Source organism: Marmota flaviventris, chromosome 2 (assembly GCF_047511675.1).
Source record: "Marmota flaviventris isolate mMarFla1 chromosome 2, mMarFla1.hap1, whole genome shotgun sequence".
NCBI lineage: Eukaryota > Metazoa > Chordata > Mammalia > Rodentia > Sciuridae > Marmota > Marmota flaviventris.
The window spans coordinates 133,051,162-133,070,154 of NC_092499.1; the positions used below are offsets into that span (position 1 = coordinate 133,051,162).

The following is an 18,993-nucleotide window of genomic DNA, read 5'->3' on the forward strand; positions in this document are numbered from 1 at the left end:
CTGTGCAGGAACTGTAGGCTGGACTTAGGGTTCAGACCCATCTCGAGGTCACCATGGCAACCAGCCCTCCAGTGAGCAGAAGCCAAAGTTACATGCTGGGTCTGAGAATGAGGCATAGTGAACTTTGGCTGTTCTTCCGGCTCCATAGCAGAGGTCAGCCATGCGGTTTCCTACAGTGCCCAAGAGCATCTTTGGTTTGGCTGGTTTGTAATGTCAGCGGAAATCGGAAACTTCGCCCTGGCCTGATGACGGCTATAGCTTCCCTTCACCTTCTGGCCCAGCCTAATTTTCCTGGGATCTGTTCAGATTACTTCCAGAGTGTTCTTTGGAGAGCCTGGGCCCTGGTTCAACCAGCTGGACATGGATGGGGATAAGACATCCGTATTCCATGACGTCGATGGCTCTGTGTCTGAGTACCCTGGTTCCTACCTCACCAAGGATGACAACTGGCTGGTCCGGCATCCAGACTGCATCAATGTTCCTGACTGGAGAGGGGCCATCTGCAGTGGGCGCTATGCACAGGTGGGAATGCCCCCTGGGGTGGGTCACTCCCTCACACACTCATGCAATACATACTCAGTGAGTGCCTGCAGTATGTCCAGCTTTGCGTTGGGCCAAAAAGAGATACAGAATTCTTTTTTTTTTCTTTTTATTTCTTCGTTTTTATTTTTCCCCACACCTAGAAGGATTTTCACAAAATCAAAATTGAAACACTTTGTAGCAGAATGCTTAGATTTAGGGTTAAATGTTTGGATTCAAGTAAGGCTCTAGCACTTACTATGTGACAGTGAGCAAATTGCTTCTACTCTTGATGCTCCAACTTCTGCATCTGTAAAATTGGGATAATAGTTGAACCTTCTTAATGAGATTTTAGAGGTGACTTCGGATGGTGAAAATAAAATCAATGCCTCATCTGCCCTATGCAGTAGAAATATAATGCAAGCTGGGTGCAGCGGCACATGCGGGTAATCTCAGTGACTTGGGAAGCTGAGGCTGGAGGATTGCAAGTTCCATGTCAGCCTGTACAAGTTAGCAGGACCCTGTGTTGAAAAAAAGGTCAGAGGAGATATAGGTCTGTGGTAAAGCACACTTAGGTTCAATTCCCAGTATTGAAAAAAAATAAAGAAATAAAATAAATTTAATTTAATAATAGTTTGTATAAGTATACTCAAAATACTCTCTCAACATGTAATCCACATAAAATTACTGATGAAATACTTTACTTTTTTCTGTTCTAAGACTTCAAAGACCTACATTTATTTTATATTTATAGCTCACTCATTTAGAATGTCAATTGGCAACAAAATAAAAAGTAGGCACACCAAAACTATCAACTTGTGTTTAATAGGAAAAAGATATTTTACATTGCTTTGGTTTTGAAGCTTAAATTAATTAAAATAAAATTTAAAAATCCAGTCCTGAGCCACACTGGCCTTATTTCCAAGCCAGTGGCTACTGTAGGGGACAATGCAGGTCTGGATAGCACCAGGAATGGGGCAGGACCATAAGTATGAGTTAGCCATTATTGTGGTATTATTACTGCCATTATTTAGATGAATGACTGATGAATGCATAAAGAGGGAACTCTGAGAAAATGAAGATTTCTCAGATGAAGAGGGGAAGCATAGTGAGTGGTCCAGGGGGGAAGTAGATGTGTATGAATGAAGGAGCTGTCTCATGGCTCCTCCTAATAAGGCCAGCATTTTTATTGCCACTACAGGTCAAGAATTGGGGCTTTAGAGTACAGCTAAATGCAGTTTGGGGGGTAAAGAGAGATAGCAGAGGGAGTTAGTGCCAGGCTGAGGGGAAGCGTCACAGAGGCAAAGTAGGCACAGGGTGCAGCTGAGGAAGCAGGTACCAAAGGTGGGAGGGGCTAGCATTAGCAAGAGGAGGGACCAGAGGAAAGCAAGGGCAGGGGGCAGGGGCAGGAAGGAGAGTGTCTCTTTCTGCAGGAGACAGTGAGGTCATGTGTTGAGAATTCAGGGAGTGGGCCTAAGGAGGATGGCCTGCAGAGAGTGATAAAGATGCAGAAGAGGGATGTGGAAGAGCTGCTGAAGAGCGTGGAAAATGTTGGCAAGAGTCATGGGGCAGGAGCGCCTGGTGGTGTTGAAAACCCGATGGAGATCAGAGCTGGTGCATTTGAGAGGCACCTCTCTCCCAGGCCAAGGGGTTTTCTCAGCTGTGCTCAAGAGCCCTGGGAGAAGAGGTGGAATGATCCAGGGCAAGGATTCTGCTGTATGTGTGGATAAGGCAAGGGCCAAGATGCTAATGGGAATGAGTGGTTGATGGGCTGGTCTAAGGAGAATAAGAAGGGAGGTAGAGTCAGAGGGGAGCTGATAGATGGAAATCATGGCTTGGATAATTGAAGGATGACCAAATCCTCCAACCATGTATCCACACTCTTGGCAATAAACAGCATCACTGTGCTAAGACTTGGTGTTGTGCTGGGCACTATAGCACACAACTGTAATCCTAGCCACTTGAAAGGCTGAGGCAGGAGAATCACAAGTTCAAAGCTAGCCTCAGCAACTTAGCAAGACTGTCTCAAAATAAAATGTGAAAAGGGCAAAAGATATAACTCAGTGGTAGAGCACCCCTGGGTTAAATTCCCAGGACTGGGGGAAAAAAAAGACTTGGTATCCTATGTGAGGCCTTCTTTTTCCTTCCCTCCCTCTCTTTCTGATACATTGCTTATCTTCTGAAGAAAAGGGCTGATTATCAGAGGTTGCTGGGTTATCATAACTGGCTACTGGATAATTATTACTAATAATCTTCGTGTTATAGCTTAGAACGTGCTTTAACAGCTAAGCATGGTGGTACATGCTTGTAATCCTAGCTACTTGGTAGGCTGAGGCAGGAGGATCACAAAGTTGAGGCCAGCCCAGGCAATTTAGCAAGGGCTTGTCTCAAAATAAGAAAACAAAAAGGGCTAGGGATGCAGCTCAATGGTAGAGCACTAACCTAACATGCATAAGGTTCTGGGTTTAATCCTCAGAACCACAAATAAACAAAAATATTTAATAGACCTTTTACCTTTTGATGTCCATGGCAAGTCTATAAGGTGGGCAGGGTTGGAATTTCTCTATCTTTGTCTGTGATAAAAACTAGAGGGGAAAACCCTTTCTTTCCAAAGGCATAACTTTATTATACATTGTGTGATGGTCTCTTTTAGCCACAGCTTTACAGGTTGTTAGTCAACTTTTTGTCACTGTGATAAAATACCTGAGAAAAAACTTAAAAAGTGGAAAGGTTTATTTTGGCTCATTTTTCAGTCCATGGTTGTCCGGCTCCATTGCTCTGGGCCTGAGGCGAAGCAGAACATAATAGCAGAAGAGTGTAGCAGAGGAAAGTTACTCACATTGTGACACACAGGAAGCAGGGAAAAAGGGCCTGGGGACAAGAAATACCCTTCCAAAGCATGCCTCCAGTGACCTACTTCCTCCAGTGAGGCCCCATTTCCTACATTTTCCACCACCTCCCAATAGTCCCTTCAGTTATGAACCCATCAATCCAATGATGAGATCAGAGCCCTCATGATCCAGTCACTTCCCCAAAGTTCCAGTTCTGAACACATCTGCATTGGAGACCAAGACTTCAACACATGAGCTTTTGTGGGACATTCCAGATTTAAACCAAAATGGATGTCACACTACAAATATGGGACTTAACATAAAACAGGACAATGTTTTAAACGAAGGCTGGTCCCTGGGATTCAGTGGCTGATAGTATTGCTTTCAATGTTTTTCTATGAATGAGACACCATGCACTCATCCCGTGCACATAGGCTGACCACAAGGGACAGACACTAGAGTCAGAGGTAGAAGTAGGGCAACACACTCAAATACAGTCAGAGCAACGGTCAATTAAGCATCAGCTGCATTTTCAATAGAATTAGAAAAGTCTTTTCGCCCTTATTTCTCCTTCCACATGTCCTTCCTTTTACCAGAATACGTCATCTGAATACTAAGCAAACTCTCCCCAAGTGCTACTTAACAGAGCACTTTTTTTTAAAGATGCACAGAAAGCATTAGCTGGATTATACAGTCCTGCTTGGGCTGCATCCACCCAGCAGAAAGAGATGTCCCCTTATTTGGCCTTCCTTTCATTCAAGCCTTCTAAAAAGGGCTCTGTGAAGAGAAAGTGCTTTTGAAACTGCTGTCTTTAGTCAGATGTTAACCAGACGCTGCTCTTGGAATAATCCCTTGTAATCGCCTCCTTGTGCATTTCCTTTTTGGGTTTTAAAAGATGTACATTCAGGCCTACAAGACCAGCAACCTGCGAATGAAGATCATCAAGAATGACTTCCCTACCCATCCTCTTTACCTGGAGGGGGCCCTCACCAGGAGCACCCATTACCAGCAGTATCAGCCAGTCATTACCTTGCAGAAGGGCTACACCATCCACTGGGACCAGACGGCCCCTGCTGAGCTGGCCATCTGGCTCATCAATTTCAACAAGTGAGTGGGTGACCTGGGGATGGCTGCGCCAGCTGAGCACAGACAGTGGTGACAAGGCTAAGCCAATGTGATCCCTGCAGGAGGCATTGGAGGGTTCAGATCCTTCAGGAGTTAAAAACAGGTTGAGCTCCCACTCAGCATGGGTGACCTTGGAAAGACATCTAACCTTAGTTCCTTCACCTTTGTGGGGTGGGGATTGTATGACCTCACCAGAATTCAGAGAAGTAGTAAGATAATAAATGTGTAACAGGTATGTCACCCAGCATCTGCAATTACCAACCACTCAAGAAATGGCAAAAATGAGTAGATATTACTGTTGCTGATTCACAGAGAGGGAAATGAAGATCTGTGAGGGAAACTGACTAGGCCAAGGGCATCTGGATCCTCTTTTTTGTGTTTAAGTTCAAGTGTTTTCTTTGTGCATTATTTGCTTGTCACACTACCCTTGTAAGACAGATATTTATCTGATGCAAAAAATGAGACCTAGAGATAAAATGGGCCCTACGGTCCTGACCAGGAAGGGGATGAACCTAGATCCCTCATGTCCTGTGCTTTGAACTGTAGTCCAGTTGAAAGAATGCCTTTCCCAGCCAAAGTTCCATAGGGAGCACCCCCAGCACAGGCCTTGGAGCCCACAGCCAGCCTACTCCAGTGGGCCTCCATGCTCACTGGAAGCTGCCACCTCTACCTCTCCTCTTGAGCACTCAGGGACTCAGTCATTACCCATTACCAACAGCAAGATCTTCTCAACATTTCCCATACAAAAATTCTTTGGTGTCTCTTGGAGGGCACCCCAGGTCCCTAGGGCCTGGACATCCTTGCTTGGAACTGATTCTACTTCTGGTCCTAGGGGCGACTGGATTCGAGTGGGGCTCTGCTACCCACGAGGCACCACATTTTCCATTCTCTCGGATGTTCATAATCGCCTGCTGAAGCAAACATCTAAGACGGGCACCTTTGTAAGGACCTTACAGATGGACAAAGTGGAGCAGAGCTATCCTGGCAGGAGCCACTACTACTGGGATGAGGACTCAGGGTAAGGAGACTCCCACTGCCTGTGGGGAAGTGACTCGTTCTCATTTTGTCCCCCTGGCCTTTCCATAATCCTAAAAACAACCAAGTAGTAAATGCCAGCTAATGCAGAACACTTTCCTATATGCTTTTTTTTCGGTGCTGGGGGTTGAACCCAGGGCCTTGTGCATGTGAGGCAAGCATTCTACCAACTGAGCTATATCCCCAGCCCTTCCTATATGCTTTGATCCTAAGGCTGACTGTATCATGCACATATTTCTAAAGCTGTCAAGTCTAGGAAAGAACTAAATACTCTATTAAATATACCTGTGGATTGTAGGGAATTTACCCACCCCCCCCCCCATAAAAAAAGTGAAGGCATCAAATCTGAATTAAAAATAAAAACAAAAACATGCATTATTCTAAAAAAAAAAAAAAAAAAAAAAACACCCAGTCACAACAAATGATATTATACCTAATTTATAGATGGGCAAAGAAGACACAAAGAAAATAGGAGTAACTTACTCCAAGATCTCAGCACAAACATGGCTGGATTTGAACCTACAACCATCTGTATCCAAAGTCCCTCAGCCTTTTGTTAAACTACCCTAGATTCTATTTAGCAGAAATATGATGGAAATAGAGTACCTGTTCATGGCAACAAGGGAGCTATTTGGTCCCTTTCCTTAAGTGGAAATTTAGTTTAGTGACATAAGAATGTCAATACATCTTCAATGTGATGAAGCTGATGATCGGAAACCCTCAAGCCAGGGTAAAAAGGTCATTTATGGATATTTTTCTATTCTCTTTTGTGGGAGGAGGGTACTAGGGATTGAACCCAGGGGTGATCCAACACTTAGCTACATCCCCAGCTCCCAGCCCTTTTAATTTCAGTCTTGCTAAATTGTCAAGACTGGCCTTGAATTTGCAATCTTCCTACCTCAGCCTCTTGTGTTGCTGGGATTACAGGTGCCAGCCACTGCACCTGGCCCATTTTTCTATTCTTATTTTAAAGTCCATGAGAAGTAAATAGAAACCAGGTGTTGTGTATTTTTTGTTTGTTTGTTTGTTTTTTTAAGAGAGCTATCCATTCAATGAAGGGAAAATTAAATTAAATTTTAGAGGTCAGAAGTACAAGGACAATGTTGGGGTTGAGAAACAATAAATAATGCCCCCTTGTCCTGCATAAGTTCCAAGGCAACTGTGGGGCAGACCGGATAGCAGGTGAAGAGGACACTTCAGTTGTTCAGTTGTTCTACTGATGATGAAGCTACTGGAGGACAGAGCTTCCCAACACTGTCCCCAGTTTTACCCACCTGGCTGGGCCAGTACCACACAATCATAGGCCCAGCCCCCAAAATTTAGGGTATAGAAGGGTAGATGGGGCAAACCATATGCCCCAAACCCATCAATCAGATGAGAAGTGGACAAAGGATGGGTCCAGGAGTATCTAAAAAAATTTCTGTATATAAAAGCTAGAGGAGTTGGAATTAGATATCCCACACACACAAGCGGAAAGTATTATCATTAAAAAAACAAATGTCAATGAGTCCCTGTGACATCATCCATGCATATTTTCTTCTTCTTTTAAGATTGTGGGAAATGAGATGCCCCAAAGATGTGAATTTTTTTCCAGTGGAAACTGCCACTAAATGAATCAAATGTCTTTGATCCAAACTTTTGGAGTTATTTGGGTTTTTTGGTGTTGGAGATGGAACCCAAGGCCTCATGAAATCTAGGCAAGCACTCTTATTGTGGGATAACTAGCACCCTGCCAGGGTATGTTCCTGCTCAGGAGATGTGAGTTGCCTGGGAAGAAAAAAGTCTGAAATAATTAGTAAGAAATAGAGATAGAGCTAGAAACTAGATAAAGCAGAGCATCTGATAGGTCTTCTAGTCCTGATAGGAGGAGTATATCAAAGGCAGGGATAAGATTTCAGCGGGAGGAGTCTTGCTTTTCTGGTGTGGCAGGGGTCTTGCAGTAAACAGGTTGACTGGCATTTTGGCAAGCCACGCCCGTCTCCAAGAGGCTGTGTGGCTCTAGCGGGTCACACCATCTCCGATGCTATGCTGACTTGTGATGGAGCTGGGTAGGAAGCCGCATAAACCAGGCTTCTCAAACCAGCAGGGTTGCTGCTGGGAGTTCTCGATACCAGGCTTTCCTGCCTAATGGCTTCAACATCATTTGAGTTCATGCACAGTTCACATATGTCATGGATGGCTTCTGGCACACTCTACCACTGAGCCACATCCGTAGCTCCTGATCAAAAACATAGGTTTTTAAAACCTATGATTTGTCCCCTTGTCACCTTTAGGCAGGTTTTGCTGCATAATTTAACCTTGTTTTGGGTAGCTAAGAGTATCATTTTGCCTACTGTTTATTAAATGATGCTTTAAATCAGTGATGTCCCTGGGGACTATAATCTGGGTAAAATGAGACGTATTTCCTATGAGGAAGGGTTCAATTACTTGGACTTTTTTTTCATGCCTGGGACTGTGTTTAATCTTTCTGCCTTCTAACTTCTTTATTTCTTACTAGATTCAGAGCACCTACTCTCAGTAGCTATCTTCTAATCTATCATGGGCTGGGATATGTGATTACTAGCTTGTTATAATTAGGGATGAAATGAAAATAAGTAGGCTAAAAAGGAGGAGATTCCAAAGTATGAAGTATATATGCTGTGGATTGTCTGTTTTTAAAGATTAAGAAAATACTCAAGTGGTTTTAGCTGTGTTCTGAACAACTGAGTTTGCTTGATGCCACCTAAGTGGGCTATTACCAAATTATAAGCAAGCCTAGTACTGAAAGTACCATGGATAGTGCTGCTCTCAAATATCACCTGATCATGGCCAGGGGCTTACTGTCATCAGGGTTCATGCTCCTTCTATGCCCCCCAGGGCCTTGCAGCTCAGGTCTGCCAACTAGAATACATCCAAGTTGCAATTCAGGATGAGAGAAGGCAAATGCCGTCTTTAAAATAAGGAGCATGGGCTAGATGGTCTTGTAGGTCCCTCCCAGTTCAGATAATCTGCTGTATTCTGGCAACAATGTAGCCCTTTATCCCCTGTTATATTTTGGCAACAGATAATCTGCTGTATTCTGGCAATCTACTGTATTCTGAATGCTGCTAAATCTTGTGCAAAAGCTGGGAGCCAATCCCACTTCTGCCCCTTGGTTCCCTGGTATGGTTTCCAGAGGTGTGTGAGAGCCCCAGTAGGATGTGACCATGGAAGGGCTGGGGATATAGCTCAGTTGGTAGAGTGCTTGCCTTATAGGCCCTGGGATCAATCCCTAGCACCACACACACACACACACACAAAAAAAAGATGTGACCATGAGAAGCCTGAGCTGCCCTCCTCCTAAACTCCTTAAAGGAAACTTGCCCCGCCTCCTCAGCTTCCCTTCTGACAGAGCAGGGAATGCATACTGTCCGGGCTCTACTCCCAGCCCACCAGCTTGAGACCTCTATAGCTACTGGTTCTATTTTATTCAGGGCTCGCTTAATGTAAGAAACAAAGTTTATTGATGTTAATGTCTAGAATCATGAAGCCACTCAGTGAGCTCAAGTCAAATGAAGAACACCAGAGAGTAGGAGGGTGGATGTGCTGGGGAATGATATTGGCCAAATTATATTCTTATATTGTGTGTTCAAATGAATGTATAACAACAAATCCCATCATCATATACAACTATGATGCACCAATTAAAAAATGTGGAAGAAGATGGAGGTCCCACTGAGAGGAAATCAAGGCTCCTTCTCACATTCTCATACATGCACTTCCCCCACACACACATGCTTAGCCTCTGTATCTGCTTCTTGCCTCAAGCCTTCCTCTCCAGATTACTCAGGAGGCACATGGCACAAGATGGCTACCTCAGCCACAGTCCATGTGGACTTTCAGTTTGGACCAACCAGTGGGTCTTTTAATTCTAATTCACAAGAAGAAACTCTTCTTGGTTATCAGGTAGCCAATAAGCAGCTGCTCTGCAAGTCCATTGTGTGCCCTGGTCTGACCAGCTATAGTGTGATGAGGGATGGGAGCCATGACATCACGGCACAACCCAATGCTCAGGGCTTAGTGTCTCAGAGAGAGTGAAATCAGCAGAGAGTTGTGTGCTAGGTGTCCACACCACATCTTTTGATGTGGGACTCAGCCTGGAAGCATTTTTCTGAGCTAAAAGCACAATGATAATGAATCCCAAGTTAGTATGTGGCTTAGCCATAATCTGACTCCCTGTAATATTGGGTCAGCTTCCTTTACAATAATTATTATTTTAAATAAATTCTAAAATAATTTTTGGAATAAGTTATGGTTTGGGAAAAAAAGAGTGTTAGGAAGGGAGATAGCATTTCCTCATCACACACAATGATGAAATGGAAAATTCCAGCTCTGTCACTCCCCAGCTGTGTCGTCCTAGGCAAGTCACTTCACTTCTCAGGGCCAGTTTCCTCCTCTGGGAAGTCTGGATGATAACAGAACCCATTGGACAGGGTTGAGGATTAAATAAGTTCATTTATCAACTTATAATATGTGCATGGCATAGAGCATGCTATAATAGCCATCATTATTAGTTTCTTTTTCTTTCCTTTTTTTTTTTTTTTTTTTGTTTCAGTATAAGCACCCAGGGGTGTTCTATCACTGAGGTACATTCCCAGACCTTTTTATTTCTTATTTTGAGACTGGGTCTCTCTAAGTTTTCCAGGCTGACTTTGAACTTGAGATCATTTTGTTTCCTGCTCATCCCAGCTTCCTGAGTAGCTGGGATTACAGGCATGAGCCATTGTGCCTCGCTCATTATCAAGTTTTTCTTCAATGTACCTGCTTTTTATTTCTCCAACTGCGTATGATCATTTGGCAGTCATGGGTCTGTTTTGTAAGGCCAACCAGGTCTCACCCCAGGGACAAGGACATGGTAAATGTTGTGGGTAGGGAGGAGGTACTGAAGGCCCACATGAACATCTGTGATACCTCCCATATGCAGGCTGCTGTTCCTGAAGCTCAAAGCCCAGAACGAGAGGGACAAATTTGCCTTCTGCTCCATGAAAGGCTGTGAGAGAATAAAGATCAAAGCTCTGATCCCCAAGAATGCAGGTGTGAGTGACTGCACAGCCACTGCCTACCCCAGGTTTGCAGAGAGGGCTGTAGTGGACGTGCCCCTGCCCAGGAAGCTTCTCGGTGCTCAACTGGTGAGTGGCGGAAGACAGCCTGGACCCTCTGTCTCTGTGGGCCCAAACTCAGTCAGGCTCCACTCTAGACATGTCCTGCTCCAGGAACTGTTTCCTGTTGTGGGGTCAGCGGTCACTGAGGGAACAACTACTCAGATCTGATAACATCTTGGGTTGTATTTGTATTCCAGAAGACAAAAGACCACTTTTTGGAGGTGAAGATGGAAAGTTCCAAGCAGCACTTCTTCCACCTTCGGAACGACTTTGCTTATATTGAAGTAAGCAGTGCTGATCCCTGTGGGGTCCTCATTAGCTCCATGAAAGGCAGTATGTCATTTTCTAGGGCTGTTGAAATAAGTTATCACGACCCATGCAGCTTAAGGCAAAGCAAATTACTCTCTCACAGTCCTGGAAGTCAGAAGTATGAAATCTTAGAAAGGGCTGGCTTCTTCTGGAGGTGCTGAAGGAAATGCTGTCCGGTGCTGCTGCTGATCCTTGGCAAACCTTGGTTCACAGGCACATCATTCCAACTTCTGCCCTGTCTTCACAAGACTTTCTGTCCTGGGTGTCTGAGTCTCACATCCTGATCTGCCTTTATAAAGGCACCTTATCACTGGGTCAGTGGTGCTCACCTATAATCCTAGCAATTTGGGAGGCTGAGGCAGGAGGATGGCAAGCTCAAGGCCAGTCTGTGCAATTTAGTGAAATCCTGTCTCAAAATAAATCATAAAAAATGACTGGGGATGTAGCCAGTGGTAAAGTGCCTTTGGATTCAATCCCTAGTACCAAAATAATAATAACATAAAATAAAATAAGGACACCTATCATTGGATTAAGGACCCACCCTAGAAATCCTAGATATTAATTTCATCCTGAGATCTTTAATACTAAGTTGTGTGTGTATGTAATTAATACATCTACAAAGACACTATTTCTTTTTTTCTCCTCTTGATACTGGGGATTAAACTCAGGAGCACTTCACCCCATCCCTAGCCCTTTTTATTTTTCATTTGGGGACAGGTCTTGCTAAATTGCTAAGGCTAGCCTCAAACTTGCAATCCTCATGCCCCAGCCTCACAAGTGGCTGGAATTACAGCATGAACCACTGTACCTGTCTTGAAAGACACTATTTTCTATATAAGGTCACTTTCACAAACTCCAGGTAGACCTATCACTTGGGGACCACTGTTGAACCCACTACAGAGGGCTCTAGGGAATTAAGGAGGTTTAAGGCTTGAATAACCACATAGGCAACATCTGTCTTCAGGGTTTGCATGGGAACCCCCCAGGCAGGAGCAATCCAGGTATTGGCTGCCTTCAGGGTCCCACCTCAAACCCATATTGCTCTGGCTCCGCAGGTGGATGGGAAGAAGTACCCTAGCTCGGAAGATGGCATCCAGGTGGTGGTAATTGATGGGAGCCAAGGACACGTGGTGAGCCACATGAGCTTCAGGAACTCCATCCTGCAGGGCATTCCATGGCAGCTTTTCAATTACATTGCAACATTTCCTGACAAGTAAGTCCATGTCTCTGTTTCTGAAACTGTTTTAGTGGCACAACATACCCATGGACTGGGGCCCCATCCCTCTTACTGAGCCTTTCATTATGGTTCCCAGTCTGGAAAAGCTCAGGGAGTCCTGACAGTCGGCCCACAGATCACTGGTGCTGGATTGGGAAAGCATCATGCCTGTGAATGCTCATGTTGAAGCCAGAGTTGTTGGAATGTAGGTCAGGCTGAGAAGGACAGGCCTGCCCCCTTACAAATGGGAAGGCTCCCTGTCCTTCTTCCCCATTACTACACACTCTCCCGTGATGATCTCATCCCCTCCCACACCTTCAATAAGATCTAAATGCTGGTGGCTTCTGAGTATCTCCAGCCTAGATCTCTCTTTCCTGAGCACCAGATGTTCTATCCAACTACTGCTTGGAGATTGCCACCTGGACATTCCCTATGGAACTAAATTCTCTCTTTCTCTCTCTCTCTCTCCCTCCCTCCCTCCCTCCCTCTCTTTTTTGTGGTGCTGTGGATTAAACTTGGAGCCTCACGCACGCATGCTAGGCAAGGGCTCTACCGCTGAGCTACATCCCCAGCCCTCATCCTTTTTAATTATTTTTTATTTTTTGTATTAAAGATTGAACCCAGGGGTGCTCTACACTAAGCTACATCCCCAGTGCTTTTTATGTTTTATTTTGAGTGTCAGATTTGCTGAATTGCACCAGCTGGCCTGGAACTTGTATTCCTCCTGCCTTGGCCTCCTGAGTCCCAGGGGTTACAGGCATCTGCCCACTGGCTCTTTCTATTTTTTTATCTCCAAACCAGCCATTCTTTCTGTTTTCCCTGTTTTGATTACGTTGTCATCATCAATCTGGAATCTGGGCTTGGCACTTGACTCTTTTATTCCTTCAGTTTCTCTCTTCATTCCTAACATAGTACCCTGTCAATGCCACCTGGATTATCAATCCCCTGACAGTTCCCTCCACAGTGCCCTCTACCACTGGTCTATCCAGCCCTTCCTTGTTGGTCACCAATACCATGGGCACAGTCTCCTAATAGGCCTTCCTCTTCCTATCTCCCCATTTTCTATATTGGCTGCTGCTCTGAGCATCTTAAATGTGGATCACCTGTGTCCTCTACTGAGCAATTGTTCAGTACTTCCTTGCCACCTTCTGCATCTAACACACCTATCACCTCCTCAGTCTCCTCCAATCCAACTAAAAGTTCCCTACATGACTCACAGATGGGCGTGGTGGCACCTGTCTATAATTCTAGCAACTTGAAAGACTGCGGCAGGAGGATTGCAAGTTTGAGTGAGACTCTGTCTCAAGAAATAAAAAGGGCTAGGAATGTAGCTCAGTAGTTAACCCCTGGTTTCACTCACCATAGGAATGGGAGAATCATCTGTTGTCCATCAAGCGTATGGGCTTTGAGCTGTTGGTGCCATGTCTCACAGGCCCTGGTTAGTTAGGTAGATGTGGAAGTAACTCAGGAGTCCCAACCTAGAGGAAAGTCTAAGTTATTAGTGTGGTACATACCACACAGTGGCATATGAATGAAACCAAATGCACTTCCCAGATGCTTTGTGATGGGCACTGGGTAGAATGGATACTGAGATAATGCAAAATAACATTTTTGCTTAAACACATATAATGTCTTCTCCATTCTCTCATCTGATATTTCTTTAGTATTTCATCTTCTTCATGTGCAGATTTATACAGAGGATAAGATTAACCAACTTGGGAAAAAATACATTTATCATCTAGAGATCAGACATATTTATGCCTTTTTTTTTTTTTTTTTTTTTTGGTCAGAGAACTTTTTCTTAAGATGAAATAGGAGTCAGAAGCTGGTAATAAGATATGAAAATGCAAAGCTGCTTTGTTTGAAATGGCATAATAGGATCTTTTCAGCCTGTGCAACAGCCCAAGTCCCTCCCTGGGGGACACTGTGGCTAGTATGAGCCAGGCCCTGGGCTGGGGCTGGGTACCTAGACAGGAATTAGGTACCATTGACCCCTCTCTGACCTCCTGGGAAGCCGCAGAAGCAAGATAGGTCCTTCCCTCCTATGGCTGCAGGCCCAATGTAGGCCTGCCCCACCCTTTCTCCCCTATCCACAGGGCCACCACTGGCCCCAGGGGCCCAGGGAAAGAAAAGGGCAGCTGCTTACAACAAAAATACCAAGAATGGCTCTGCGAGCTGCCTCTGCCTTTCCACCTCATTGGAGACTCTGTTGGCTGGTGCAGGGGCTGAGAGGCCATGAAGATTACATAGAGGCAGAGATTCCTGACCTGGGCAGGCAGGATGGATTCTGGGTGATATTAGGTAGTAAGAAAACCTGTCTCCCTGTCCCACTCCTGTGAGCTAACCCAGGTCACCTCCATAACCTTCCTTAGAGCCCACCCCAGCAGGAAATCTTAGCCCAGCCATGGGATCTTAGCTTTTGTACTGAAATTAAACAACAGGGAAATGTTCTGGGAACAGAGCCTGCATCCATTGCCAAGGATGTGTTTGAGATGAGCCCTCTCTCTTTAACGGGCCTCACTGCACCAATTTCCGTGGGATTCCCTCACCAGCCATCTTAAAAAGCCCAAGGCATCCTCAGCTCCCTTTTCATCTGATCTTATCACACACAAATCCTTTGCCTTTCAACAGCTTTTTTCTGCTCCCACTGGGACACCAATGGGGGTAACAAGGGGTTCCAAAATCCCATACAGTTTTTCCATGTCTGGACTGTGGTCTGTGGTTACAGAACTCCTTTGAGATGAGAGCTGGAAGCCCCATAGATCTCTTGCCCTGTTTTCTATTCTGGAAGGAGGTGCTCACTTCCCTGTCTGAGCCTGCCCACTATAGAGACTGTTTTTCTAGCACTTGAGGCTAAGTACAACCCAAAACAGAAAGAAGTGACGCCTTGCTCCCGAGTTGGACTTTTACAAGTTGGGATCTTCAGGCTGGGCATACCCATTGCTCCAGTCCTCTGCCCCTCCCAGGCACAGTTCCCCTTTGGCAGGTTCTCTCAGATACTTTGTAATTATTTATTCCATGTCACCATTTGCAAAACAGAAGCAAATCTTTTCTGAAAAGAGAGGGAAGTTGGGCTGGGGTTGTGGCTCAGCAGAAGAGTGTGAGGCTCTAGCATGTGTGAGGCTCTGGGTTCAATCCTCAGCACCAAATAAAATAAATTAAATAAAGGTATTATGTCCAACGACAACTAGAAAATAAATATTAAAAAAAAAAAAGAGAGGGATGTGACATGAGCATAAGAGGTCAATCTGTGTATGTGGCAACTACACAGTGATCTTTCCAGAAAGATCTCAGACTGGGTCACACTCTTCCTGCAGCTCAGAAGAGGGTAGCTCTGGGCCACATAAAGCCTACGACCATGCAAAGAAGGCACCAAAAGAGAGGGCTGGGGTTGTGGCTCAGTGGTAGAGTGCTCACCTAGCATGCACGAGGCACTGGGTTCAATCCTCAGCACCACATAAATGTAAAATAAAGATATTGTATTCACCTAAAACTTAATAATAATTTTTTTAAAGGCACCAAAAGAAACATGGGTTCCAGGATAAATCTCTTAGCACAGGGATTCTTGACCTAAGTGCACACAGTCTTCTGGAGATCTTGTTCAAATGCAGATTTGGGGCCTAATGGTCAGCTGGGGGTGGATGTGGCATTCTAGTGAGCTCCCAGGTAATGCCGATGCATCTGGTCCCCAAGACTCCAGTATTTTGGAACTCTGGATGGTTTTATACTTGACAGATGCTCCCCTCCTCTTCCCATGCTTCCCTCTTTCTCATTCCCTTTTTGCTTCTTCTACCTGTTCTGACTTTCTCCATCACCATATTTCTATCTGGTTCTCTCCAAACAGGGTGGAGAACATTCAAATGAAAAAAAAATGCATATTCAGTCCCACCATAAGCCCAGCTCTAGCATAGGTGCTGGTGGAGCAGCCGCAGATGCTGAGCTCCACATGCATACTCTGTCCTATTTGGGGACAGACATATAAAAGCCATAGCTGCATTTAGGCTTGAGAAGACCAGGAGCACTGGCTGTGGCCAGATGTGTGGGAGGGCTACTCAGGATGTTCGTCACCCTTTGGAAAGAGCCTGTCATCTCGGCATGCAGGAGAAGCTGCCCTTCTCAGATCCCTGGCTGGGCCCCTGGGCAGTGCTCCCAGTGCCACCATTGGTGAGCCAGCATCCCTCCCGGGTACCTCTGACTCCAATTTTCTCTCTTGTTTAAGTCACCTAATCACCTCTTCTTCTTCAGTTCCATAGTTCTCATGGTGTCAAAGGGAAGATACATCACCAGAGGTCCATGGACCAGAGTGCTGGAAAAGCTTGGGGCAGACAAAGGTCTCAAATTGAAAGGTAAGGGTCCAGACTGGGGTTTAAACAGAACCAAAAAAGATTAGTGCCCAGCATGGAGGCTGATGTTATCCCTTATTTAGTCCAAAACATTCTTTCCCTCTAAACTGAATCCTCATTATTCCCAGGGGTCTACTGGAGTGGACAGGCAAGATGCCACTTATTTACATACTTATGAGACAGAAAATTTATTGTAACTTGTGACTAGGCACTAAAAGATAATTGCTATAATTCTTCACCCATGTGCTCAGCAAGTGGCCCTTTTTTTAAAATTTATTCATTTATTTTTGTGGTATTGGGGATTGATATCAAGGGTTTGCTACTTCTGAACGATATAACTCTTTTTGATTTCTAGACAAGGTTTTACAAAATTTCTCAGTCAGATCTTGAACTTGCAGTCCTCCTGCCTCAGCCTCCCAGTAGCTGGGATTATAGGTGTGCACTCCTGCACCTAAGCCTGTGAGTGGTCCTTTATTCAATGAAAGTATCACCAGGAAAGTGGCTTTGCCTAACTTTCCTACAATTCCCATTATCCAGATTGAAAAAGTCTCCATCTCCCTCAACATTCTAGCTATTGCCAATATTTTCACAGATTTTTTGTAGTTGGCAAAACTCTCCTTTGTCTTCTAAGAGAATGAAGAACTTTAAAGCCCAGAGAATCTATGTGGCTTGTCCAAGGTCTCGTAGCTCTTCTGTGATGAAGCCTAGCATAGGCTTCCTGGCTGTGCTGCATGATGGAGCTGAACAGGACAGAGGTGGCATGCTCCTGCCACAGATTATCCAGAGCAAGTCCTTGGGAAATTGTGAGGAAAGGGACATGATGACAGTGATCACTGCAGTTATTATTTAAGCTCAGTTTTGCACCTTGCTAAATAAAGCTTCATAATTATCTCACTCATTCAGTAGTGAGGTACTATTATTTCCATTTAAGATGAGGAAATCAAGAATTACAGAGTAGAGGAAAGAGACCAGAAGGAGGAAGAAGAGGGAAAGGGGAAGTACTAGGGACTGAAATTGACCAAATTATATTGTAATATTGTGTGCATGTATAAATATGTAACAACAAATTCCACTATTATGTCAAATTATAATGCACCAATAAAAATGGGGGAAAATGGGATTAGGATACAGATTCTAACCTCTCTAAATCAGAGCTAGGTTCTGAGCTACTGCACAATCCTGACTACAAAAGACAGCAAAACCAGTAACTCATCACGTGGATATTCATCCCAGGAAACAACCAAAGAAAAATCAGAAAAATGAAAGCCCTTCACGGCAGTCAGAAGACAACACAGAGGAAGAAAAGCATCCTTTTTATAGCCCAGTCTAGAATTATTTTTCAGCTTCTCTCTTTTAAATTAAGACCCCTGTTGCAAAAACCTCATGTATGTAAGATGATTCAAGTCAAGTGGTTCTTGCTCATTGGTGATAAATGTGTGCTACCTGCCAGACCAGACCAGGCCATTCTTGAGCGTAGACATGGATTCCTGACTCCTAGTAGAGTCAAGCTTGGAAATGCAAGACAGAGAATGTTACATGGGGTACAGGAGTCTGGAGTTCTACTCTGGGCTGCACGATTTATTTTGTGACCTTGGATACATAGTCCACTTCTAAAGCTACACAAGTGATAAGAGCTGAGGAAGAGCTCTTATAGAAAAATGCCATCACTTGGCAGATTGGAACACTGGGATTCAGGACTTGCTGGTGCTCACAGATCAGCTTGAAGGAAGGCAGGGTTCCTGGAGATTCCTCACTCCCAGTGTATCCTATTTCCTGCTGTGCATGGCTGTCCTATATCTAACAGAGCCTCCACCCTGCTAAGGTGGCAGTGAGGTACAAGTGAGACCTGTGTGCCCCAGATGATCAAAAAACAGGTGCTACCAGTAGCTGGGTCCAGAGCTCTTCTCAGCAGGTTATAGTCAAGTGTGGCAAGGAAGGGAGTGCCCAGTGGTAACAGGACAGGGGAGTAGTGAAAGGGAGCCCTAGGAAGGGGTGGGGTGTGACCCTTCTCTCCTAGTATTTTTGTTCATGTGACTCATCTTTGCTTTCCAGAAAAGATGGCATTTGTTGGCTTCAAAGGCACCTTCCGGCCCATCTGGGTGACTCTGGAGACAGAGGACCACACAGCCAAGATCTTCCAAGTTGTGCCCATCCCTGTGTTGAGGAAGAAGAAACTGTGAGAACAGCTATCACGCTGGTGCCTCCCATGGTAGACTATAATGGCGGGGCAGCAGAGGCAGGATGGGTGGCTTTCCAGCCCCTGTCCAGCAGCTGCCTGGGAGGCTGTGAATCAGCCCTGATGGGCAAGGGAAGGATACTGGATAATCCTGGTGCTGCTACCTGCCCCCACTCAAGCATCTACCTGCAGCCCTCGGGCAGTGTTGGCCAAGGATGGAAGTCTTCTCTTTCCTGCAGCCTCTTGGGTGCTTCTCTCTTATCTGTGCCTCTTTAGTGGGGATGTGGGGACCATATGAGAAGCCCTGGGCTGTGCTGGC

General features: G+C 45.0%; 1 protein-coding gene across 1 annotated transcript in view; it reads left to right on the plus strand.

Moving 5' to 3' along the window:
• The window catches only part of Cemip (cell migration inducing hyaluronidase 1), a 75,177-nt gene extending 56,499 nt beyond the window's left edge, over nt 1–18,678 (plus strand). The window contains exons 21-28 of the mRNA XM_027922386.2: nt 307–522; nt 4,246–4,457; nt 5,308–5,493; nt 10,453–10,657; nt 10,828–10,914; nt 11,995–12,152; nt 16,401–16,501; nt 18,551–18,678. Of these exons, the coding sequence (XP_027778187.2) occupies nt 307–522; nt 4,246–4,457; nt 5,308–5,493; nt 10,453–10,657; nt 10,828–10,914; nt 11,995–12,152; nt 16,401–16,501; nt 18,551–18,678 (1,293 nt within the window). The remainder of the gene's footprint in view (nt 1–306; nt 523–4,245; nt 4,458–5,307; nt 5,494–10,452; nt 10,658–10,827; nt 10,915–11,994; nt 12,153–16,400; nt 16,502–18,550) is intronic.
• The last annotated feature ends 315 nt before the right edge of the window (nt 18,679–18,993 follow it).